The sequence below is a fragment of the Callorhinchus milii genome, unplaced genomic scaffold, assembly GCF_018977255.1.
Source record: "Callorhinchus milii isolate IMCB2004 unplaced genomic scaffold, IMCB_Cmil_1.0 Scaffold16, whole genome shotgun sequence".
NCBI lineage: Eukaryota > Metazoa > Chordata > Chondrichthyes > Chimaeriformes > Callorhinchidae > Callorhinchus > Callorhinchus milii.
Genome location: NW_024704757.1, coordinates 10,776,356 through 10,801,396, shown reverse-complemented (window position 1 = coordinate 10,801,396; position 25,041 = coordinate 10,776,356). Strand labels below are relative to the sequence as shown.

The 25,041-nt window shown below is 43.8% G+C and overlaps 1 protein-coding gene across 1 annotated transcript; it reads left to right on the top strand.

Annotated features, from left to right (window-relative positions):
- The first annotated feature begins 79 nt into the window (after positions 1–79).
- On the top strand, positions 80–24,625 carry LOC103178746 (dynein axonemal assembly factor 8). Its single transcript, XM_007893655.2, has 31 exons — positions 80–248; positions 3,224–3,461; positions 3,997–4,107; positions 4,322–5,032; positions 5,403–5,511; positions 6,515–6,662; positions 8,087–8,278; positions 8,595–8,687; positions 9,334–9,756; positions 10,003–10,168; positions 10,990–11,178; positions 12,207–12,395; positions 13,127–13,321; positions 13,788–13,904; positions 14,266–14,410; positions 14,813–15,131; positions 15,713–15,822; positions 16,591–16,745; positions 17,011–17,149; positions 17,289–17,420; positions 18,013–18,207; positions 18,668–19,000; positions 19,295–19,360; positions 19,739–19,792; positions 20,225–20,394; positions 21,039–21,234; positions 21,740–21,834; positions 22,081–22,200; positions 23,339–23,534; positions 23,927–24,012; positions 24,560–24,625. Exons 2-28 carry the CDS (start codon positions 3,282–3,284, stop codon positions 22,105–22,107), a joined length of 4,959 nt encoding a protein of 1,652 aa, XP_007891846.2. The 5' UTR covers positions 80–248; positions 3,224–3,281; the 3' UTR covers positions 22,108–22,200; positions 23,339–23,534; positions 23,927–24,012; positions 24,560–24,625.
- The last annotated feature ends 416 nt before the right edge of the window (positions 24,626–25,041 follow it).

Sequence of the window (25,041 nt, the reverse complement as noted above, 5' to 3'; positions counted from 1 at the left end):
GACGCTCTCAGCTGACCGTTTACGTTAGTTTTTCCCCCCCCCCCGTGTGTGTGTGTGTGTGTGTGGACATCAGTCCCTTTCCGCAATGTTCACCCTGAAAGGTTCAAAGTTTCAGCCCCGGTGACCTTTGACCCGAGGCGGGCGGTTTGAGCGCCGGTTAGTTCCCAGACTGCGGGAGTCAGAGAGAGAAACAGAGAGAGACGGCGCTGCGCGGCGCCCGGTACTGGACGGCGCGGGGCCGGTGAGAGGTAATAGGACCGCGTCGCCCGGCAGACGGGGGAGTGGGGGGGAGACACCACAGGCGAAGGAGGGGGCGAAGCTGTCAGGTCCTCGGGAAGTGGTTACAAGAAGCGGCGCGTGTCCGGTTGCCATGGTGACAGCCTCAAGCTTTTGAGGGAGATGAAGGTTTGAGAGCGCCCGGTGTCTGGGGGTCAGAGCGCCGGGTGTCTGGGGCTCAGAGCGCCGGGTGTCTGGGGCTCAGAGCGCCGGGTGTCTGGGGGTCAGAGCGCCGGGTGTCTGGGGGTCAGAGCGCCGGGTGTCCGGGGCTCAGAGCGCCGGGTGTCCGGGGCTCAGAGCGCCGGGTGTCTGGGGGTCAGAGCGCCGGGTGTCTGGGGCTCAGAGCGCCGGTGTCTGGGGCTCAGAGCGCCCGGTGTCTGGGGCTCAGAGCGCCGGGTGTCTGGGGCTCAGAGCGCCGGGTGTCTGGGGCTCAGAGCGCCGGGTGTCTGGGGCTCAGAGCGCCGGGTGTCTGGGGCTCAGAGCGCCGGGTGTCTGGGGGTCAGAGCGCCCGGTGTCTGGGGGTCAGAGCGCCGGGTGTCTGGGGCTCAGAGCGCCCGGTGTCTGGGGCTCAGAGCGCCGGGTGTCTGGGGGTCAGAGCGCCGGGTGTCTGGGGGTCAGAGCGCCGAGTGTCTGGGGGTCAGAGCGCGGGTGTCTGGGGCTCAGAGCGCCGGGTGTCTGGGGGTCAGAGCGCCCGGTGTCTGGAGGTCAGAGCGCCGGGTGTCTGGGGGTCAGAGCGCAGGGTGTCTGGGGCTCAGAGTGCGGGTGTCTGGGGGTCAGAGCGCCGGGTGTCTGGAGGTCAGAGCGCCGGGTGTCTGGGGCTCAGAGCGCCGGGTGTCTGGGGTCAGAGCGCCGAGTGTCTGGGGGTCAGAGCGCGGGTGTCTGGGGCTCAGAGCGCCGGGTGTCTGGGGGTCAGAGCGCCGGGTGTCTGGGGGTCAGAGCGCCGGGTGTCTGGGGGTCAGAGCGCAGGGTGTCTGGGGCTCAGAGCGCCGGGTGTCTGGGGCTCAGAGCGCCGGGTGTCTGGGGCTCAGAGCGCCGGGTGTCTGGGGTCAGAGCGCCGGGTGTCTGGGCTCAGAGCGCAGGGTGTCTGGGGGTCAGAGCGCAGGGTGTCTGGGGGTCAGAGCGCAGGGTGTCTGGGCTCAGAGCGCCGGGTGTCTGGGGGTCAGAGCGCCGGGTGTCTGGGGGTCAGAGCGCCGGAGGTCTGGGGCTCAGAGCGCAGGGTGTCTGGGGGTCAGAGCGCAGGGTGTCTGGGGCTCAGAGCGCCGGGTGTCTGGGGGTCAGAGCGCCGGAGGTCTGGGGGTCAGAGCGCCGGAGGTCTGGGGGTCAGAGCGCCGGAGGTCTGGGGGTCAGAGCGCAGGGTGTCTGGGGGTCAGAGCGCAGGGTGTCTGGGGCTCAGAGCGCAGGGTGTCTGGGGCTCAGAGCGCCGGGTGTCTGGGGCTCAGAGCGCCGGGTGTCTGGAGCTCAGAGCGCCGGGTGTCTGGGGCTCAGAGCGCCGGGTGTCTGGGGCTCAGAGCGCCGGGTGTCTGGGGCTCAGAGCGCCGGGCGTCTGGGGCTCAGAGCGCCGGGCGTCTGGGGCTCAGAGCGCCGGGCGTCTGGAGGTCAGAGCGCCGGGTGTCTGGGGATCAGAGCGCCGGGTGTCTGGGGGTCAGAGCGCCGGGTGTCTGGGGGTCAGAGCGCGGGTGTCTGGTGGTCAGAGCGCGGGGTGTCTGGGGGTCAGAGCGCCGGGTGTCTGGGGGTCAGAGCGCCGGGTGTCTGGGGGTCAGAGCGCCGCGTGTCTGGGGGTCAGAGCGCCGGGTGTTTGGGGGTCAGAGCGCCGGGTGTCTGGGGGTCAGTGCGCCGGGTGTCTGGGGGTCAGAGCGCCGGGTGTCTGGGGGTCAGAGCGCCGGGTGTCTGGGGATCAGAGCGCCGGGTGTCTGGGGGTCAGAGCGCCGGAGGTCTGGGGTCAGAGCGCCGGAGGTCTGGGGGTCAGAGCGCCGGAGGTCTGGGGGTCAGAGCGCCGAAGGTCTGGGGGTCAGAGCGCCGAAGGTCTGGGGGTCAGAGCGCAGGGTGTCTGGGGGTCAGAGCGCAGGGTGTCTGGGGCTCAGAGCGCAGGGTGTCTGGGGCTCAGAGCGCCGGGTGTCTGGAGCTCAGAGCGCCGGGTGTCTGGGGCTCAGAGCGCCGGGTGTCTGGGGCTCAGAGCGCCGGGTGTCTGGGGCTAAGAGCGCTGGGTGTCTGGGGCTCAGAGCGCCGGGTGTCTGGGGCTCAGAGCGCCGGGTGTCTGGAGGTCAGAGCGCCGGGTGTCTGGGGATCAGAGCGCCGGGTGTCTGGGGGTCAGAGCGCCGAGTGTCTGGGGGTCAGAGCGCGGGTGTCTGGTGGTCAGAGCGCGGGTGTCTGGGGGTCAGAGCGCCGGGTGTCTGGGGGTCAGAGCGCCGGGTGTCTGGGGGTCAGAGCGCCGGGTGTCTGGGGTCAGAGCGCCGGGTGTCTGGGGGTCAGAGCGCCGGGTGTCTGGGGGTCAGAGCGCCGGGTGTCTGGGGGTCAGAGCGCCGGGTGTCTGGGGGTCAGAGCGCCGGGTGTCTGGGGGTCAGAGCGCCGGGTGTCTGTCTGGGGGTCAGAGCGCCGGGTGTCTGTCTGGGGGTCAGAGCGCCGGGTGTCTGTCTGGGGCTCAGAGCGCCGGGTGTCTGGGGCTCAGAGCGCTGGAGGTCTAGAAGTTTTGATGATGTGACAAGGTGCTATATCAAATACAAAGATTATTACGTGATCACACATGGTTTATGCAATTATTAATAGACCCCATTATTTAATTGCTTCTTTTACATTTTGCATTGTCTTGAAAGAGAAGCAGTAATACAGTCCTCTGCTAAAAGAGCTTACAAATATGTGATGTAAATACTATACATCTTATATTTTATTTGTATTATATTTATGAGCAAAAATGTAAATGATGTTTCATTTTTAATTGTTTGTTTTCAAGACTACCTCCTAGAACTCTTGTGAATGAACGACAAAAGGAAGCAGCGTCCTGATTAAAGATGACCTCAACTGATGAGGACCGTAAAAATGTGACACAAGTAAATGACAACAGTTCTGAGTTTCCGACAACAATGATCGATTCCCTAAATCCTGCACAACAGAATCTCAAATCACATTGGGATGCAATATATGCAGCGGTTAAGGATGAGATACCCTCCCTGGATTCAGACTCTTCACTTGTAAGTCAGTGCTCATTGGATTGAAAACCAATACTGATATGTACTTTATAGAGGGCTTCACTTCAGAGACAAATTAAGATAGATCGAAATACCATCTCCACTTGTTCATTCACAATACTTTTATGTTGAACAGGATTTTTTCAACAATGTTAATTGTAAGTAAACCTATGCATTGTCCTTCCTTAACTAATTTAGTTCCTTTCTTAAAGAGTTCTAGTACATCTGTGAAGCATAGACTTTAGCTTCTAAATACACAGAGAACAAGGAGCACATCCCTTATAGACTCTACATTGAGGGATATTTCAAATAGCAGATATCAAAAAATACTGACTTAATCACTGTCAATTTATGATATCAGATCAGAAACCAGTTTCATTATTCAACCGTTTATTACTGTCTTAAGTGTGATCATGTATGCAAGCACACTCTGATGAATGTAAAATCAAGTTGGAGCAGAAGTGGTGCTAGTGTTGCAGTCTATATGGTTATCCTAAAATAAGAGTTTAAGTGTAATCTGTTTGTTTCCTTTGTACAGTCTGATATAGAAGATGGTGAAATTGCTATTTTCCAGCGACATAAGTCAAAGCAAATTACCTCTTTACCGGAAGATCTGATGGATTTATCCTTAGATGATCCAGTTCTTGAGGTAAAATTCAACTGGTTTAATACACATGGTTATAATAGATGTTTCTAAATTGTAATTAACATCCCCTGTGATAGCTTGTGGGCCTTGCTCTCTATTGTTTAACACATCTGTATTTCATTCTGGTTTAGAATTATTGTCAAATGTTAATAAACTTGTTAATAAATGCCCCAATCTTTAAAATACTTGTTGATTAATGATTTTATGATATCTGCAGGAAATGCTGGAATCTGTAAGGTACTCACCAGTGGCCTGTGAAGAATACTGCACCACAGAGCCTGATATTCGAGAGAGCTTCGGAATTGAGATTTCCAGAAATAATAATAACACCAGTGCTGAGATTGATACTCATCCTGAATCGCCGGAACAACTAACAGGTTTTAGCACAGATCAGAACAAAAATCTCTTTGAGGTAAGAAGAGAAAATAGGCCACAAGGAGAAGAGTGCTGTGTCCAACAAGGAAATAAAGCTGGGGGAGACCCGTGTTTATCAGAAGCACAATTAGTTACTAGGAATCGAGAAGAAAGCCAAAGATTCAATGCCAGTGGAGATGGAAACGTAGATTTCTGGCAAATGCTATCCTCAGCATGGCTATCCAGAATTGAATCTCCACCTTCAACAATATCAACAGCCTCTGTGCAAACTAATGCAGCAAGCACTTCTGATACCATCCAGCAAAAGGCAACAACCACTGAAAATAATTTAGCTGCCATGAACCTATGTGAAAAACTCGCCAATCGTAAATCAGTTCCACACAAAACTGCACCACAAATCTTTAATGCAGCGACCAAGGAACGTATATGCACTTCAGATACTAAAATGAATGTCAAAATAGATATTTGGAATAAAAATGCATCTAAGAAGCAAGAAATACAAGGAACAAGTACAGGACAGCAAAGCAAAAGATCACCCATACTTTCTTTAGAAGTGAGTGATAATCATTTTTGTATTCTATTCACATCCAAAGGATTGATTATTTAAGAGCGCTGATTACATAAATAAAGGTATCTTCAGCTCTCACTAAAACTGCACATTTGATTAGTTCAGAATTAAACCTGCGAGGATTACATACAACTTTTGAGTGATGACCAATAGCTTCTTGTCTCTGAAATGTTGAGCGTTATGGGTAGAGGATATTGTCCTTCTTTCTGGACATTGATATTTTCTCTCCAAACTATATTTTTGTTTGTTTTCAAAGTAGTTATAAGTGTGAGTATGTCGAGTCTGTTTCAGATACAGTAGTATTGGGTCAGATCCAGTGAGCTGACCATCTATTGCTGTGGACTTTGTTTTGCAGTCTATAAGCCAAGTGGATCTGGATAGAATCCTCCAGAACTTGGAGCAGATGGAAGACAAGAACATTAGTGTTTTAGAGGACACTCCTAATAGCACTCCATCCACCTCTGGTAACAGATAACATTTCTCAAATGAGTGGTTATTTTAGGATTTAGTTATTTTAGTTCTCTCTCAATTTATCCTTCGTAGTAGGCTGCTTAGTTCTGCAGTCTTCCAAGCAGGCAGGTGAGTTGGTCTGAGTCTGACCTCGCTGTAGTTGTCCAACCAAGAGTGGGATAGTCTGTGGCAGTCAATACATTCAACCCATGTCAGCCAGCACAGTGGTTTGTCTGGAACCTTCACCACAATGTAGCCACCAACACTACTCTACTCCTTTAATGGCTTCCTTATTAATATTAGATAACTCGTTAACAAGCTATTTATCAATCTTGCACCTTACCTGTACCTCCTAGAGAAAATGTCTAGCATTATTTGTTTTTATTTTAGATAGTATAGTTGCTGGCAGCCTTTGCTTTCCAGCAAATGTTCTCGTCCCCCACATTCCTATGTAAAGTAAAGACTAGTAGCTCATACTCCCTAGAAATACAGATGCTGTAGCAGTGGTTAGCCCTTTTACCAATCTCAGAAATGTACAGATGCCTATTTCCTTGTAGTGCTACAGTACACAAGAGAAATTTGCTATCAAAGTTGATTGTAAAATCTTCAATGTAAAACAAATGAGTGACAATAATTATTGCAATTGAGTCCATAAATAGTTTTTAAAAGGGAATTGGATAAATATTTGAAGCAGATTAAGACTGGGTGTGGGGAAAGAGGAGGGGATGTGATTAGTTCCAGTAGGGGCGAGCACCAACATATATACAATGGGCAAAATTGTATTGTGAAACCTCCTTCTAGGATGTATACATTCTTGAGCAAATTGTTAGAGCATTCAGTCAGCAACCACTGAGTATGCAAATACTTCTCCAGTTCCTAGTTATGGGTAACTGTGCACTGTATTATCTATTTGCCATTTGTAAAAAATATCTATTGCTTTATTTTAGCAAAGAAAATCCAAACTATGGGCAACTTTACCGCATTTCTTACTGTAGATTATCTTACTTTGCTCTGCAGCACGTTCTTACGCCAAAAGCCAGGAGAAGCTTATGGAACAGCTGACTTTGCTGGCTATCAGTCAATCTGGAGGAATGCTGAAAGAGCTATCGGCCAAGCCCCCGTGTGATGAACAAGACCAACCCAACAAGGAAAAGTGCAAAATCAGGTGTGATTGGGGAAAAAATGGGCAATTCCAAATATTTTGTTCATATTACTGACACTAACCTGCTTTTTGAGATTGGAGTCTATAATGTACTTTGCTATTGATTTCTTACGAGATTTCTTAATAAGGAATCCAGTGGTAATTCCTTCTGGTAACAAAATATATTGTGTGGCCTCACACGAATTCTGCTCCAAGAGTGTACACGAGAGTAATTCACAATGTGTTGTAAATCTTACCGGTAACTTACTCTGGAACTCCACTCTAACACAATCTCCCTCAGGCATGTTGGAACAGAGTTTCTGCAGGTCAGAGTATTGCATATTGCTAACTGCAGGATTCCAGTTTTGATTCCTGCTTTCGACCCCATTGCCTGGTCAGAATCGCAAAGCTGCACTTACAAGGGTCCTTAGTTACATCCCTCAAATATGTTTCAAAGTTTAATATTGGAGTTCAACCTCATTTTGGTTTCAGAGATCAATCCAACAGTAATCTCTCAATAAGATGAAAACAATCTTGCTGATTGTTTCTGAACTCCTTCCCCTCTGGGCTTCCTCCTGCAATGACTTATCCTCCTCAGTCACTCTTCTCCATAGCTCCCTCTTCTTCACTCTCGATTCCCTTGCTCCCCTCACATCCCGAACTGTCTCCTACTCACATAGGTCACCATGGTACACCAGCCACCCGTTCCCTTAAAGCACAAATGCGTGCTGCTGAACACACCTGGCTTAAATCGAACTTAACGGTCCACCGGCAGATCTGGCTGGACCTTATCAAATCCCACCACTCCACCCTCGCCTCTGCTAAATTGTCGTTTTATTCCAAGACAATCTTGGAGGCCAAGGACAACCCCAGGCTCCTCTTCTCCATCATCAACCGGCTCCTCCACCCACCCTCTCACTCCTCGCCCATCTCTGTTCTCTCCCGCACCAGGTTTCGTGACCCTATTACCCCCATCCTCGCCCGACTCCACTGACTTCCCATCACACAGAGGGTACAGTTCAAGATCTTGGTCTTCACCTTCAAAGCCCTACATGGTCTTGCTCTCCACTACCTCTGTAACCTCGTAGCCCCCTACCATCCTGCCCTCTCCCTCCGCTCAGTGGGCTTTGGCCTACTTCACGTCCCCCGCTTCGCCCACCGCCCCAACATTTGCAGATGGGCCTTCTGCCACTCTGCTCCCACCCTCTGGAACTCCATCCCTCAGTCCCTCTGCCTCACCCCCTCCCTTGCCACCTTCAAGACCCATCTCAAGTCCCTCCTCTTCGACCGTGCTTTCGATCTCCCTGCTTCCCCCCCTGCCCTCAACCCTCCCCAATCCCAACCCTCAGCTCGGGTCCGAAAAACTAACTGTCCTGCACCTTGGGACGTCTTCCCAAAGTGAAAGGCACAATACAAATATAATTTTGTTGTTTATTTTTAATTATCAGCAGTTCCTCATTTCATACCATCAGTCCTGAAGAAGGCAAATATAGCTGGAAGAAAGCAGAGAGCCTGGCAATAAGAAAAACTTCTCCAATTGTTCACATTGACCTGCGGAATTGGGAGTTGGAAAAGACCACAGAATCGCAGACAGACAACAGGAACAGAAGACAAAGGCCTGCATGGCCCAATTCAGAAAGGTAGTGAACTAAACAGTGCCATACAGCACGGTAAAACATTACGTGCAGCTTCTTTTATTGCTTCAGTTATATCTGGCATCTACCAACTGCAAGTATTGAATATTGAAAAATGTAACTACAGATTAATAATACTTGAAATTGACATAGCACCTTTCACATCGGGAAGACAGCTCAAAGTTCTTCATAGGATTTACTGTCATGTGTAGTGGCTGTATTTTGTAACCGAATGCAGCAGCCAATTTGCAGACCAGAGAAATTGATATGATGGTGAGTTCCCAGTCCTGATTTTTATTACCACGTCCATTCCTCTCCACAGTTCTAGTTCTACTGAAGAAGAGGAGAACATGTCACCCCAGGACCAGAATAGAGTGAAGAAAAAAGAGTGTCTGGCTTCAGGGAATGATCGCAGGTATCAAACATGCCAAGTCTACAAAATACTAGATTAAGCATGGGAATTTTCTGAGGGTATAATTTGAATTTGTACTGTCAATCCATACTGTTTGTACTGTCATTTTAATTCAGACTGTGGAGTTGAAATTGAGGTGACTGTATAGATTTGAAGCAAATTAACAGTCTGGAAGGTAAATCCAAGCTATATATACATTTTCTCCCAAATGTAGTATCCACGTGTACTAAAGTACAACAATTTTATCTTGGTTACTACACCAACAATTTACATTCTATCACGGGGGGTGGGGCGGACATCTCAAAGGGCCACATATGACAATTATGGCAAAATGTGGTTGATAAGGCTCTGAAGACAGGCTTCAAAGGTCGGGAGGGAGGGAGCAAGTCAGAGGGACTCGAGGATGGATAATGCAGCACACATCCAGCACTGTACTGGGCTGCCAATCTGGACTGTGACCTCATGATTCAAGCTCCAGTCAAAGTCACAACCTTTTGACCCAGAGGTAAGAGTACTGGCAATTGAGCCAGCTGATACCAGCAAGAGAAGGAGGTGCATTCAGCGAATACTAACATCTGTATTTAAAGATGGATAATCTATTGTTGCTTAGCCATACTGGTAGTACAACTTGTATTATTTGCTGTACTAGGTGGAGTGGCTGTACAGGTAAAAGTATGTTGCTGAGCCAGCTCCGAAAAGCATCTAAGGAACCCCTGAAAATGGCAGACAGTACTGTGTCCATATGTTGTGCTGGAGAGACTGGTACAAATCTTGCAGAAGAAAAAACACTCCAGAAGAAGAGAAGAAAAGCAAGGACTGAAACCACGCTTGTTGATCACAAACAGGGCAACGTGTCTGTGAGTGTGGTGTCCAACACAGAGAAAGGAGGTTTGGGAACACTTAATTCATCTAGTGGCCAACAGATCTTTGAACGTAAAGAAATAGTTCCTCTTGAGACAAGGTTGAACGACACTTCAGATGCCTCTATTCATACTGTGCAGCAGAATAAACCTAGAGTGCTTGAGGGAGAGCAAATCACACAAAGGAAAGGAGAGTCTGCAAATAAAAACAGGTACTGGGGAAGTGCACGGTACTTTCATGAGTCGCCCTGTTTTCTAGCTTTATTTGTAATACTTGTATATTATAATCCAACAGATATCAAAGTAAGATTGAACATTACATAAAAATGTTTCTGGACAATTACCAATGTTCCTCCTTTCCTTCTTCAACTCTTGCAATAATGAGATTTCTCTGTAGTTTTGAAAGTAAAGTTAGATGTAATTATAGGATTCTAAAATGCTTCAATTTAAAATTTAAGCACTAGTCACAAGGTGAAGCCTAATGAGCAACACAGAAGAGAACAATGCAGAAAAGAGCAGCAGAGCCGTCAGCGACTACAAAGACACCTCAGTAACCTGAAACCACTGAGTTCCGTGTCCGGGAAGCAGTTGACCGCAGAGTCTACACCTCTGCTCTTCAGCACGGTGAGTGGGGACGGCAGGGGTGGGAGGGTGGGCAGGTAGGCAGGCAGGGGAATGACACAACAGTGCAGCAAATACCTGCAACAAGTACAGTATTTGCAATACCTGTTTAGTTATTGTTTCATTTACATTATTGATACCCATTTGCTCACTTTCTAGCAAAGCTTCAAAGAACTGAAAAGTTTGTGTGCATTCTGTGTATTGTTAAGTGTAACAAAACAGAAGTGTAGGAATTATTGGATTTTGATTAAAATGAAGGTTTCTATAGGATTCTAAATAAAATGTGGTCTTTTGTCGCTCTCTTAGCAATTTGGCTTCATGTTCCTCATCTGCTTTTAGAAATGTCTACTTGCTCCAGCTATCACTTGAACAGCTGTAATCGTCCCATTGCTTCTGGGAAATGATGGTTATTCAGTTTCTGCAAACATTATTTAAAAAAAAAAACTTATTTTATAATAAACAGACTCATTTGGCAACACAATGGAGGCTGGCATTGCCCTGCCTCTAGGCAGACTCTTGCAAAAGCAGACGCAATTCTACATAGTCCCCAAGTCTCCTTTCTGTGATTTGGAATACTTGGTAAATTTTAGCCATAATTTGTGGTAATTTATTCCATTAAGGGAGCAGCCTTTACCCTCCTTACAAAAATAGGGTCCTATGGGTATGATACAGTATGGGCACAGGGGAATGGTATGACATGTATCAGGCTAGTTTTACCCCCATTTGAATGTTTGAGTTGATATATTGAAAGATGGAGGTGAAACTGTATGCAAAAAATGAAGAAGGTGATGTAACTGTTTTTATCTATTTGTGATTTTGCTCAGGAGGCATCATACTTGCCTAACATCAGCACGTTACCTCCGAGAGGAAGAGATGAAATGCTTTTACTGACTGTCCACCTCTCCAGCTGTGGACAGATGGTCCCTAGTGGCCAGCAGACTGGACGTTTGCTGGACAGTGCACTGACTGCAGCCAACATTTACAATGCTGTGGTTTCATGGGTCCTTTCACTGGTGAGTTTCTGATTGAGACTGAATGATTCAACCAGTGTTCTAGCTGTAGAAATTCTAGGCTTACTAGTTAATATGTAATGCGTGTAATTGTGTGCATTATGTGTATTAAGGGTAACAAACAGCAGTGTGGGAATTATTGAAATTTGATTAAAATATAGGATTTTAAATAAAATGTGGTTCTCTGTCTCTCTTTTAGCAATTTGGCTTCATGTTCCTCATCTGCTTTTAGAAATGTCTATACCTCTGTCGATTCACTAGATTTGTTATTTTTAACCATTAGGAACAGAGTGACTTTGTTTTCTCAAGATCCTGAAGTGATCCGCTGCTTGACTTAATTTAAAACATTTTTGTGGAATGAATTTACATTCTTTTTGCTCCTTCACATGTTCTCATGCATGCCAACATCTGCACTGATGAGCACGTTCAGACATCCCGATATAAGGAAAACTATTAAACTGACCAAAAATATTTTCAAGTGTTGTATAACTACACTATAATGTAGTTGTCTGGCTCTAATGTCTCAGACTGCATTATAACAAAGCTTAAAAAGAATGACTAAAGGTTATCAGGTTGTTGCTGGTATCACTGACAACCCCACACAGCTTTTTCCATTCACCTTTGCTTTTCACGTAATCCGGAAGTGCTTCATACTAATTGATGCTTTGTACCTAAAATGGGAATGTGTTCCATCACCTTAATAAGTACAGAATAACCTTGTAGTTGGACTCTTCAGAGTTCGTGGCACTGTCAGAATTGCCTAAACTAATTATTGCCTTGGAACTTGATACCGACCCCGACCCCTGACCCCCAGCTCAGGTCCGTGACTCTGTCTGTCTAGACCCTTGGGACGTCCTCCCGACGTGAAAGGCGCTTTACAAATGTAATGTTGTCGTTGTTACTGGAAGCTAAACAAACTGGGGAAATAAAACTACGTCATTGTATTTGAAAAATAATACTGTAAGAAAATTAAGTTGCACACTAAGACGAGTGGATTGTATTTATGAAGTAACTCTTTTTTGGTTGATTAGGTGACCGTTCCTACCTGTTCTGTGAATCGATCATATGGAGATTGCTCTGAAGCTGAGGTGGTCGCACCATTTCAGGTGGTGGGTCTCCAACAGACCTGGCGTGAAGATGGGCTAGCTTTTTACGTCTGTGTGATACCAATGTGTGAGGGTTTTGTCCAGCCTATCTACAGCAGGAATCGAAAGAACAGGGTCAGTGATGCCCTACTCAACTATGAAATACTTTAGCGTGCGAGTATTATACTGATAATATGATAATAATAATCCTTGCATTTGATATAGCACCTTGTCACGTCATTGAAACGTCTCAAAGCGCCTCACAGAGCACACTGTAAAGTGCAGTGACTGAATATTTTGTGAGCGAAACGTTCCAGCCAATTGCACACAGCAGTGTCCCACAAACAGTCATGGATTGAAGTGACCAATATATTGTTATTATTTTTTTTTGAAGGGATTATTACCCCTGGAAAAGCGATCCACCAATCGACTAACAACACGGTTTCTACTTACTGCTAGGTAAACAGAGAGGTGTGGAGTAAGGAAACTTGCCCAACATTTCGCCTTGCCCGAGAATCGAACCCAGGTCTCTCGCTTACTAACTGTGTATTGTGCTGTTAAGTTCTTAATGATGTTGAGAAACTGAGAGATCTAAGGGCAAATACAGTACATCTTTAAAGGTGAAATGAAATGCAACAGAAGTATCTTTCTGCTACAGTGTAATTTTGAAACCCTATGAATTCTAATGTCTTTGCCTGCAATATTGTCCAGCCAATTCCTATGCATCCATCCAGTCAGTTTGAAGGTGGGCAGTAAATTGATGTCATTGTCCCCCAGAGGTTTCCTGAGGGTTCGGAGGTAAGTGGCTGATTATGTGATTGCTGACTGGCTGTCCGGGTTTGCCTCTTCTCTTTGATTATTTTCAGGTAAAGGAAGAGTTAAGAGGCACCTCTGCATTTTATCAGCTGGTTGTGAAATTCCTATCACAAACTAGTCTGAAACCAGTGATCTGGTGGAGTGAACAGCTGAACAATCGTCTTTCGGAACAATTGTGTCCAATGCACGTGTGCCTTCCTTCTGCTCGCCTCAGCTCCGTGATTTCTGTCAGTCCAGACACTAAGGTCAGCCAGTGGATAGTGTTTGAATATATTGTGGCTAGTGGTGATATATGGGATTTTTTTAAAAAAACCTAATGGATTGAAAGCTTTAAAGAATACTTGTGATATAGAGTAATGCTTTATTACAATTTAGCAGTGTTATTTGGTGTATATCCTATTTGATGGCTAAATGTCCATCATTATAAATAATACTAATAATGCTTGCTTTTGATATAACGCCTTATCACGTCTTTGAAACATCTCAAAGCACTTCACAGAACATGCTGTAAAGTGTATTGACTGTATATTTTGTGGGCGAAAAGCGACAGTCAATTGCACACAGCAGTGTCCTGCAAACCATTGTGGATTGAAGTGACCAATTTATTATTATGGTTTGAAGGAATTATTACTAAACTACAAATCAATTATGAATAAGTTTGTCTTTATGGTTTGGATTTAATTTCATTCTTAGTTTTTGGCTCTTATACAGGCCGTTGAAAAAGTTTTTAAGGTTCAGATTGGGTTTTACTGGCAAACAGTGGAGACCGAGGAAAACTGCTGCCCCAGTGCCGAGGAGATTGGGGAGAATTGTAAGGAGAATCCTGAGGTATGGCAAGGTGATCATTCGCTTCCTGGGCCTAATAATTCAGGCATTAATAATGTGATAGGGAGAGAGTTGTCCAACGTAGGAGCATTAAAGTGCATAATCTCTGTGCCATAGGAGCCACTGGGCGCAAATTCTAGTGTTGGTAAAAAAAAATCCAATAACAGTACAATGACAATTCCCATTAACAATACTCCAAATCAGAAAGAACCCAGTCTCAGAGAATTTTCCTATCCAACGAATAATATTATAATAGAATAATTCTGTTAAAAAGTACTGATTTACCAATAGCTAAGGATGCACAGTGGAACTTGGTATCAGTCGATTGATTGAAGCATTAATTCTAATATTTCTCTACTCTCAGGTTACCATGGCACTAGTGTTTGAGAACTTGTTCAGTGATCCCATAGCATTTCACCACGTGCTGCAGCTCATCCTAAGCAATGGTATAGATATCTGTGGTCTTCGACTGCTGTATCCAACACATAGCCTCCTGACTGACAGCACAGGTAAGGGAACTGCAGCACCAAACACCTGTGGTGATTTTCCGTGATTACGCTAGGAGAGAAAAGTATCTCATTCAGGGAGTATATTTGCAAAGGCTGCACATTTATATGTAATTATTTATATTGGGTGGGAGGGTGAAGAGTTGAGCATTTAAAGGCTTATTGAAGTTGTTTGAATGGGCTTAATTGTTATAATGTCGTGTGCTGCATTGTTATGGCAGACTGAAGTGTTCCCACAAAGTCTACTGTACACAATGAAGTGGCCACTAAAGCTTCATTTCACACACTAATAATAATCCTTGCATTTGATCTAGCGCCTTATCACGTCTTCAAGACGTCTTTACTCCCTTTAAGTGCACTCTAACGTACATTTCTGTGTTCTCATTCGGATTTTGGTTTCTTTAGGTAAACTGCCTTCTACTTATTGCTCTGATGATACAAAAACAATGCCTGTATTGGCATTGGCACTGAGAGGTGCAAATGCCCGTGTATTGTGGATGGACATTGTAGGACCATTTGATCCTGGGGTAGCCAGTGTGACAGATCGGCATTCCATAAATGCGTTGTACTGCAAGAGTCGTAGTGAGCCACTCCTTTACTCCCCGCGCCAGGAGAGTCGTATCTACTGGGAGCTGTACGTGTGGTTCGGTGGGAGGGTTCCTGAAGATGGGATTGTGCAAGTTGGCATTCAGAATCCTGTCAGGAGGACCAGGTTCAGATCCAGGTATGTGGCACCCTGTACAGGAAGGGCGTGTTTGTTCATCCAATGCAAATAAATCTAAAACAGGCGTCTATCCCATTCATATATGAGCAACAGGATCCATCGTACCTTTCACAGAATCAGGAAAGAAGGGTCATTAAATCTAGGTTTGTCACTTGAGAGGGAAGGTAGCAGAAATAGCTTCTCTTAGATGTTATGTTTTCCTACATTAGAACACTGAATCCTTTGACCGTGGCAACACTTAAAAATGAATAGGACACGTATTCGAAGATAAACAAAATAAAAGGATGTGAGACTACAGTAAAAAGCTGAGAGCCATTTAGATATGAAAGCAGTGGCAGCTCCTAAAATACAAATTGACCACAGTTTTAAACAAGCAATTCTTCCATCAGGAATTATACTGTTACTGTATCAGCCTGTTTTCTCTCTTTCTCTAGCTCTCTGACTCTAACTTTTGTTCTCCTACAAAAACATAGTCACTGCACTTCACCGTAAATCCTGTGAAGCTCTTTGAGCCATCCTGCTGTGAAATGTGCTATATCAAACATGCCAATTATTATTATCATTTAATTCTTTACTTTCAGATCAAACAGTCCACAGCCCACAGGAACCCACACAAACTCCAGACAGGATAGGGGTGCACAACAGATTATACCCTGCAGACCTCCTGCTACAGTTGTTGCAACCATCAAAGGTAAATGCTCTGCGACTCCCAACACAGAGAGAAGAAACAGCGTGGGGCAGATTTAGTGGAAGGGAGGGAGATGTGGTGATGGAGGTGAGGAAGTCATCAGTGATGGTCAGCTCGGAGATGTCACGACCTAATGTAACGATGAAATCAAGGGAACTGGATTCTGTGTTTGCTGTTTCATACTTTCCACAGACTCAACAAGTTTCTGAACACAAAAACAGAAGTCGCTGGGAACACTCAGCAGGTCAGGCAGCATCTATGGAGAAAGGAAAGTGAGTCAACGTTTCGGGTCCACGACCCTTCGTCAGAACTGCATCTGTTCTGACAAAGCCTGACCTGCTGAGTGTTCCCAGCGACTTCTGTTTCTATTTTCAGATTTTCAGCATCTGCAGTATTTTGCATTTTCTCAACAAGTTTCTACCCTATTCTAGACCGCAAACCATTGAACAAATCTTTCAAAAGTTCAAGTTGGAGACACTACCTGAATTGATACAAGTGATAAGGGAATGGGACTTGATGGTTTTATCACTGAGCAGAGCTGTCCACTCTAATCTAAAGAACTATGGATTAAGTTGGCAAAGGTTAAATATACTAAAGGAACAAGCATCCCGTTTGAAATGTGATTCAGAATGCATGGTATCAGGTTAAACTTACTCTACTGTAACTGGTGCTTTCTGCCAAGAAATCAGCAACCTGAAGGCCACAATCAACAGGATTTCACTATATAGTTATTTTTGATGTAATTTGTTTGTTTCTTTTTCTATTTCCTAGCTGACCTACTGCTGCTGGTATCGCCTGCTGTGCCTCTGAATTGCTGTGGTGATATCCTGTCAGTCTGTACCAGACGGGGATTCAGTCTGCAAGGTGTGCGACGTTTGCGTCTGACTCCAAAGCGAGCCAACAGTCTCGGCATCGGGAGTAAGCAGGTACAACAACAACATTCCATTTATTGAGCGCCCTTCACGTCGGGAGCACGTCCCAAGGCGCTGAGGTAGGAAACGATTGGTAAAGCATGGATTTTAGTTGGGAGCATGTTTGCTGTTAGTCTTATCAAATTGTTTCTCAATGAGTTTCAAAAATTGTGACATTTTGCCAGTACTAGTGGAAGGCTGTATGTAGAGCAATGAAAAGTAACTGCAATCTACTTTTAAAAAGCGATATTGTTATCAATATATTTCTGTTAACTTGCAGATCTCAGTGTTTTGTCGAACATCCAGCAATGGATCCTTAACTTCACAAGGCTCTGCTGTTGATGAGTTGCCTAGTCACTGTTTTTTAATGCTGCTGAGAAAAGAGAATGTTTGTCATCATGTTCCCAGTTTACTGAAAGGTACAGCGTTGAAATGATTAACCGATATGGCTTTTTCTTTGCCTCTTTGTGTTGACCTTTGTAGTTATTGCCATCCCTGTGTTTCTACAATTTCAGTCAGGAGTCGTTTCACAATGTCTGGGTTACTATTCTTCTGCAGGATTAATGAATGAACTGTCTGAACAGGGCTTGATTGGAAGTGTACAGAGCAGACTTCCCCACATCACTGAATTTGATATTGGATTGTGTTTTCATGTGGTGCCTTACACTGACCACATTCTGCAGGGACTAGGTAAGGACTTTCCAGTAGCCAGGTAAATATCTTTTTCAAATCATAACTTAAAATAGCCTAACAGATAAGATGGTTCAAGCTGGACAAACAGCAGGAGGCTTGCCAGACAGGGCTTTCAAAGATAAGCTATGTGGTTTTAGCTGGTTAAAAATCAGCAGTACCCCAATCCACACTCTAGCATCCCTAATAGATAAGTAGGGTATGTCCCTCTGGGAAGAGAGCATTCTATTCCAATATACAGGAATTTCCATATGTAATTGGAATGCATGGAGCTCTGTTTGGTTTGGATACTTTTAAGCATGGTGATGGATTTCCATATCTATTTAAAGGCATTTTAAAACACGACAACGCTGGAAGCTCAATGATATGTTTTGAAGCACAACATCCTTCAGAAATAATTCAACCTCAGATTAGGTCTTTCCTATAACTGACCCATCAAGTGTGATTCTGGACATTTATAATCTATCTACATCTTCATCTGAATGTTACCCTTTAAAACGTTTACTTATATATTTCAGATATGGTTCAGCTTTGTGTTCTTAGATTGCTCTCAGTGATTCATTTACCATTATGTGATTGTTGCCGGTGGCAGGAGGAAGTCTGAGTGCAGTGGCTGACTCTGCCAGTCTCACACTGGATGTGCTCTATAAGCACAGCTACATGTCCAACCCCGAACTGGAGCAGGTTGTCGTTCTCACAATGACTGGGCACAAAACCATGAAAGAAGCCGGGATCGGCTTGCGGGAGCTTCTGCGTCCTACAGTGAACCAATCACAAGGTCAATCTGGTAAGACCATTTAACATATATTAAAGGAGGAGTAAAGTCTAGCAGAAAAACTTTATCAGAGGTAAGAATCGCCTTACCTTCCAGTGCAGCAGGCTTAATAATTTTGTTAAATGGAGAAAATGTATTTTGTGAACTTTTCACTAATCAGAAAATCAATAGCAAGTAGTCACACAAATAAAATAAACACAATGAATTAAAGTGGAAATTCAAAAAATATTTCTTTACACAAAAGATGGTTGGATTGTTGTTAAGGCCAAAAATTAGAAAAGTACAAAAATTATTTGAAATGGGATTTATGTAGATACCTGAAGGAATAGTGAGTAGGAACATGGATTTCAATTAGGTGACTCATGTGGAAAAACGTTAGTGCAGATTTGATTCACTAAATGGGTTGTTTCTATACTGCAGCATTAATGATCCTTTGAATGTCTTTTGCTAATTTCTGCGCTTACTTCCTCAGAAAACAATATGGCAGATGGAGGTTTTGAACTGCTAGGCTTGAAATGGTTGCCGCATCTGAGCAGCAGCCAGGCCAAGGAACTAACCCCATTTGAAGTGGGCGACCGACATTGGCAGGGTAGCATTGACTGCCTGGTGTCCAGCCCAGCTCTTGTATGTGTGCTGCGGCGGGTCCGTGCCTTTGGTGTGTTGGCTGAAATTCTAAATACAACTAACTCCAAAGTCAGTCTACTCAATGCAAAGCAAAGCAACCTGGAGAAAATCATGTCACCAACTCCAGAGATAGCTTTCCGACAAGCTGCTTTATTCTTCACTGACCGGGAACTAGTTTCAGGTATGATGCATACATATTACGTAACACATCTTTAACTCCGAGTGAGGAAGATCTAATCTATAAGGGATGCAGTTACAACATAACCAGAAATAATCATAGTTTTCCACTGATCCATTTAACTGATAGTTGCATTGTTTTGACATTTCAATATTTCGCCCACAAAATCTGCAGTCAACTCACTTTACCGTATATTCTGTGAAGCGCTTTGAGACATCTCAAAGATGTAATAAAGTGAAGTGCTATATCAAATGCACGGATTATTATTATTCTGTACACACTTTCTACTGTCCTCAGATCCAAGTGCCCGACCGTTACTGAAGTACATTGCACCCTCTCTCAGCTCGGGGAACACTGCAACAGGTACATGTAATCAATTGCTGACTCTGACTATATATCACTGTGTGTTTGTGTATCTTTAATATAGATTTATAACAGCTGAAAAATCTCATCCGCATGATCTACAGTGAAGATAATGGGGTCCATGATTCGGACGATGCTGAGAAAAGTGTAGATCGTATTTATGCACAACTAAATAAAGAGAATTATAAAAACATAGTATTAAATGATGATTTTTGTAGTTACCATCCATGTATTACTTTCACTGTTGCTATTCCTGTTGACCTTGCAATGTGCTGTAGGTATTGTTGTGCCTTAGCTTATGCATGTGACTATATTCCTCATTACTCCTTTGTATCCACCATTCCTAGCTGACTCTTATCAGACCTCTTCCTGTTTCAGGGAAAAGATCACAAGCTATCAACAAAGAGTCTATCTTTACCTACATGTTGCTTGGTAAGCGCTGGCTACATTTACAATGATTATTTATTTTTCTTTGTTAGCTCTTTCCCATTGTTGTTTTTGTCCTTGAATCACAAAATCTAATTTTGGTTCTCTCTTCGTACTTTCTTTCTTAGTCCTCTTCCATCATTCACTCTTCTTTTTCTCTTTTCCCTCTAATCTGTCTTGTTTTTCTTATGTCCCTGGCTCCCCCCAGCCCCGTCATTGCATTATTCGTTCACTCCGCGATCATTCTATCTCTTTAGTGTTGTAATGATTTGAAATTCACTGGTGAAGCTAGGCACGCAAATATCAGGTTTTAATAAACTTCTCATGTACTGAATTGGTTTATGTAGAACAGTGGCTCGAATAGTTTTGCTATTAGAGCTCAAAAGAATCAGAAAACTCTTTGTGACACTTATCCAACCTTACTGCTATTTGTTAAAGGAGCCCAACCCTTGCTTACTGTGCTGGTGATCAAGCCCTCCACTTTGCCCCGGCATTTCTCCAAGATTCTCCACAAACTAGACCTGGAGCACTTCTATATTGTTGGTATGAAATTGGTCAGTCTGGACAAAGAGAAAGCCTCCCTTCTGTCTCCGTCCAACATACAACAGGTAGTATATGTGGCAATGAAATAATTTGCTTTCTTCCAAAGGTATGGGCCGTCCTCCTGACGTGAAAGGCACTATACAAATATAATTTTGTTGTTGTTGTATGGCTCTTGTGTTTCTAGTTGTCTGTTCCTGTATCTATACTGAACATACAGAGATTAGAGAATGCCTGCATACTATATAGTTCCCAAAAGTGTTAGGTTTTCACGTTGATAAATTGCTGTTATAAGCTCTGAAGTTTCAGTGAGCAATGAACCATGTCTTTATCTGCTGGTATTCCTGAAATATATGATTTTAAAAATATAGATATTAAATAATACCCTGGAGAAATTAGCGTTTGATGCATCTTGGGTAAGGAGGATGTTTTGTTATGAGAATGGACTAAAAGTTAACACCATGTGCATGGTTTTACAGTTATTTTTCTCCATGAAACAAAAAATAGACAGTGTGGTTGCTGATTTTGTAAGCATAAGTATATTTGGGCACGAAGTCTGAGATGAGAGTTTGATTACTATTTTATGGTGAAATTCGATTGAAGTCAAGTCAAAAAGCAGACTTCACCATCCAGTGTTTCAGCACTACCTATGAGTTACTTGGTGAGATGCATTCTGATCTCTTAATAACTGAAATCTAACATCTGTTTTCAGGAACCGGATTTGATGAGCCGCAGTGTTGATTCCCTGACCTCAAGTCCCTCAGCCATTTTGTGTGTTCAACGAGAAAATGCTGTGAAAAAGCTGCTTGACTTGCTTGGACCGGAAGATCCCCATGAGGCCAGAGCCCTGAACCAGTTCCTATGGAGAGGTCACTGTGGGACAGACCTCGTCCACAATGGCTTCTATGGTACGTCATTTAACAGGTTTAATACAACGCATGTCCATTATTCTTATTTTACTAAGCATAACTAGGATGGATCTTGTTGTACCCAAGTTGCTTCATCACTAAATCTACAACTCTTTATCCTATCTATCCATCTCCATCTTCTGAAAGACTCTCAAGTGACTATATTTGGTCTTCTCAGGTCATTTATTCCATATTCTCACAATTTGTGTAATATTTGTTTTCTGGATTATTATGCCACTGAATCAAAACTTAATAGGGGTTCATTGCAGACTGTCTGAAGTACTATTACTTTTATCTTAGAGCTCTGGAACGCCAACCTGCAGGAGGGGCGCTATATAAATGCAAATTGTTGTTGTTTCTGAAATGTATAGATTTAGAAAAGCCTGGGTAGCAGAGTAAAACATCTCTGTAAATTATGCTGGTTGGTGTCTGCCATCTCTGGTACAGGATAACTCTGTGTACAACTGCAGTGATGCTGTAACTCTCTGTGCTTTCTTATTTCCAGGTTCCCAATCTTATAAGACTGCAGTCAGGGATGTGCAGATGTTTTTCCCGGAAGGACTGTGTTGTGAAGAGTCTCAAATGCTGCAGAATGAACAGGTGAAGCAGAGGTAGACGTACAGACTGGTTAGGACACTCTTTTGGCATAATGATGGGTTTCTGCTCGTGTCAGACACCTGACTGACCTAAAAGAAAATAATGTATTGCTCAAAGCATTAACTTGCCTTGACCTGTATATTAAATATTGCTCGGAATTATCCTGGCCTTGTGAGGCAGCATTTCCTCCTGAATTGCCTTGGCTGTAGAGTTCAGTAATTAATTTTTGTATCTGCTTCTCATTTTCAGATTCTCACAAAAAAAAGGATTTGCTGATCAGCCCTGAATTCACACATAATCGCAAGCTTGTCAGACGTTCCTCTCTTGCTGAGTCCCAGGCAGTAACTGTTGCATGGAGTGGACAACAAGGTAATCCCATCAAACCTTATAGAATCCAAATAACAGTTGATCAACTTGCAAACCACAAATAAATAGGAGTTCTGTACATTTAGGTGCAATGGCAGGATAACTGCTTTCTGAATCATGTTTGCATTATCCTTAAAATAATATTTTTTGACCAAATGTTAATTATTGCTGCACTCACCTAAATTCACCAAAGTGAGAAACTCAGAAATCAATCAAGTGTATAGTATGATTCACAGTGGTACAACTCCCTCATAGACACAACAATAAGATTAGGAGCCAATTGATTTGATTTTGAGGATCAATTTGGATTAGGAAGACAAAGTTTCCCCTTTAATACTGTCAAAGGACTTTATAAGGTCAGGCTCTAATCTTTTACACACTTGTTATAATAGGAAGGATTGAAAGACACAGGATTGCTTTGGCTCATGTCACTTTCATGTGGAGACAGTACAAGCTCTATATGGGAGCCCTTAGAAAGTGAGGACAACATGAGTGCTCAATTTAAATTTTTATCATTGATATGGATTGCACCTGGAGGGGAAATTGTTAGCACTTTGCATTGTCCTCCCATCTCCAAGGCTTGTTTAAAATCCAACTCGGACAGAAAGGTAATGAAGTAAATGACCAATTTTATTTGGGAGATTATTGGCCAGGACACTAGAGAAACTCCCTTCCCTTTTTGAGTAATGCCATGAGATCTTTAATGTCCATGTGAACAGGAATATGGACCTCAGTTAAACATCTCATCCAAAGGATGGCAATGCCACACATCACTAGAACTGGATTTGGAGTGTTAACAACTCACTTTGTGAGTTCAAAGTCCTGATGTGGGGCTTGTAACCATAACCTTCTGGTTCAAAGGTGATAGAACCAGCAATTGAGCCAGGATAATATACTATCTGGGAAATAATATAGAAATCGATTGCACAAAGATGAAGGAGATTCAAAAATTGCTGTCTTCTTGTTTATCTCACTGGTGTATGACTACTGCCATTTGTATTCAGTCCAAAGATATGTGTGTGTGTATATATATATATATAAAGATTATAAAAAGTTAAAATGTGTAGTGCATTTCAAATCATTTTCTAATGTAATTATACTAACATTTAACATCTGGCATCTCTGTCCCCTTTTTCTACAGGCCTTTGTCAGACACTTGCTTGTTGCTACCCGGTCCCTTTTTCAGCAGGAGCCACCATCCACCGTACATTGAGGTTATGGATCACCTGGCAGGAAGCAAATTTCTGCTGATGGGCGCACGGATGGGAGTTCTAGACCTGTCCCAAGCTCAGCATGTAGCGAAGCTACTCACTACTCCAGACAGCAGCTCGACAATGGTATACACCCACAGACCTGGGGGCACTCAGAGGGGCTGCTCATGCAGTGTAACCATAGGTAGGGTAGGAGAGAGATACAAGTACTGTGACAAAAATAATCTCAGTATTTAAATTGTGTTAGCAAATTTCCAAGGTGAATTAGTTATTTGGCAACTAAATTATTTGAAAAGATTGAGAGAAGTGATTAATTATTATGGACCCTTCAGGCCATTTCATCCTTTCAGAACATCCACTCTACCATCCTGCCATTGTAGCATCAAGTTGCTTTTTCCTGACTGCGCTTGGGATACAGGTGTGTGACGTGTGCTGATCTGTCACGGTCCCACTGTATCTGCGATGCTGTTGTCTTTGGCAGGAAATGTTGTAAATATACTGTTTGCTTTTTTTTGCAGTGCTCATTGCTCACAAGTGGTCCCTGTTTGTTTCTAGCTCTGGAGAGAGATAATGCCATCTCTTGTTTCCACATACTGTTAAACAGGTGAGTATATTCTAATCAGACTCCCAATGGTAATGGGCTCTTCCTGTCACTGTCTGCAATGTTCCTTGTTCTCTGTTGATGTGGAAATGCACTGGGAGATAAAACAACCCTGAATTACTTTAGCATCTACTTTCGAGTTAATGTTAATGAGAAAGCTGGTGCCTAATGCGATTCTGATATGAGAGGAAGGTTAGGAGGCAGGGGCATTGCAAAATACAGTAGTAATTTAGAAAAAGATCTGCATTGCAATACCACAATGTTACAAAGATAGGATGACCATGCTACCTGTTATGGATAGTGCAATGTCAAAATACGCAGAAGCCTAGTGTTTAAAATATGGCAAAATGTGCAATGCAATTAAGATCTGAAACTCTCTTGTAGTGTGTGCTCTTATTTTACCCATTATTTTCACTTCCTGTGGGATGAAGAGCCTACACAGTAGATAAACCATTGCCTGAATTGGTAGGAAAATCAGAATTTGAATTAAAACCAATCAGCAATTTGTTTAGGTCACAATTATCTAATCAACACTTCTGCTCTGTTTCAGCATCACGTGGGACAAATTGCAGCTCCAGGAATACCTGCAATATCTCATCTACCCAAAGACTGAGAAACAGGCAAGTGATCTGTATAGCATTCTCCAGCACAGACTTCATTAGCAACATTGGGGATTGTCTGGCCAGTTTATATCCTCATACGTGTGGTCACACATCAACCATCTGACAATGCAGTGCTGGGGTGTCAGTCTGGACTACAAAGGAATGGAGATTATGTTCATCATAGCAGTTCCGTAATCGCTTAGAATGCATTTGCTAGCTCCAGGCTTCTTCGTGTGATGCCAACACAGCATTTAGGAAACATCCTTATGGTAGAAAATGCCAGAGGCTGGCAAGCACAGATAAGAGATAAAACAGTGTTAAATGTGACATTAATACCTAGTTAAGCAAGAAAGTACAGTACAAATGTCTCATAAGCACTGCACTAGGTACAATGTGAAGTTAATAAGATTTCACATTCCATTGAAAAGTA

Excerpts from the sequence above, each read along its gene's own strand:
- LOC103178746 (XM_007893655.2), top strand. The coding sequence starts at position 3,282 with ATGACCTCAACTGATGAGGACCGTAAAAATGTGACACAAGTAAATGAC. Across the intron at positions 10,169-10,989 it reads CACCTCTGCTCTTCAGCACG|GAGGCATCATACTTGCCTAA; the intron begins GTGAGTGGGGAC and ends GATTTTGCTCAG. Across the intron at positions 11,179-12,206 it reads TTTCATGGGTCCTTTCACTG|GTGACCGTTCCTACCTGTTC; the intron begins GTGAGTTTCTGA and ends TTGGTTGATTAG.